Below are 289 nucleotides of genomic sequence, written 5' to 3'. Positions count from 1 at the left end.
TAATGTGTGCATTTATTGAATTTTCAATTGTACTACTTGTTGAGTTGTTCTATAGTTTCTATTAAAAGAACTGTTTTGGCTTTCAAATAATACATGAATCCTGTAATGTTTCCACCATAACCAGCTTGCTGAATCTTTAACAACATTCAACTACAACACATACTTGGCAAGTGGCACATGAATTCATTAATAATATATATATTTTTTTCATTTACAGAAATTTATTGGTAGAAGCAAGATCAAAACTCACAGCCATGTCAGATGGTTGGGATGAATCTGGTACAGTCCC

At 31.8% G+C, this 289-nt stretch overlaps 1 protein-coding gene across 1 annotated transcript in view; it reads left to right on the top strand.

Moving 5' to 3' along the window:
- Nucleotides 1–289, top strand: part of LOC119588199 (probable ATP-dependent RNA helicase vasa-like) — a gene marked incomplete in the record, with an annotated part of 40,898 nt that overhangs the window by 7,023 nt on the left and 33,586 nt on the right. Inside the window, 1 exon segment of the mRNA XM_037936900.1 lies at nt 218–279. Within this exon segment, the coding sequence (XP_037792828.1) occupies nt 255–279 (25 nt within the window).

The sequence above is a fragment of the Penaeus monodon genome, chromosome 23 (assembly GCF_015228065.2).
Source record: "Penaeus monodon isolate SGIC_2016 chromosome 23, NSTDA_Pmon_1, whole genome shotgun sequence".
Lineage (NCBI taxonomy): Eukaryota > Metazoa > Arthropoda > Malacostraca > Decapoda > Penaeidae > Penaeus > Penaeus monodon.
Note: the sequence above shows the minus strand (reverse complement) of the source record. Positions and strands in the feature narration are given on the sequence as shown.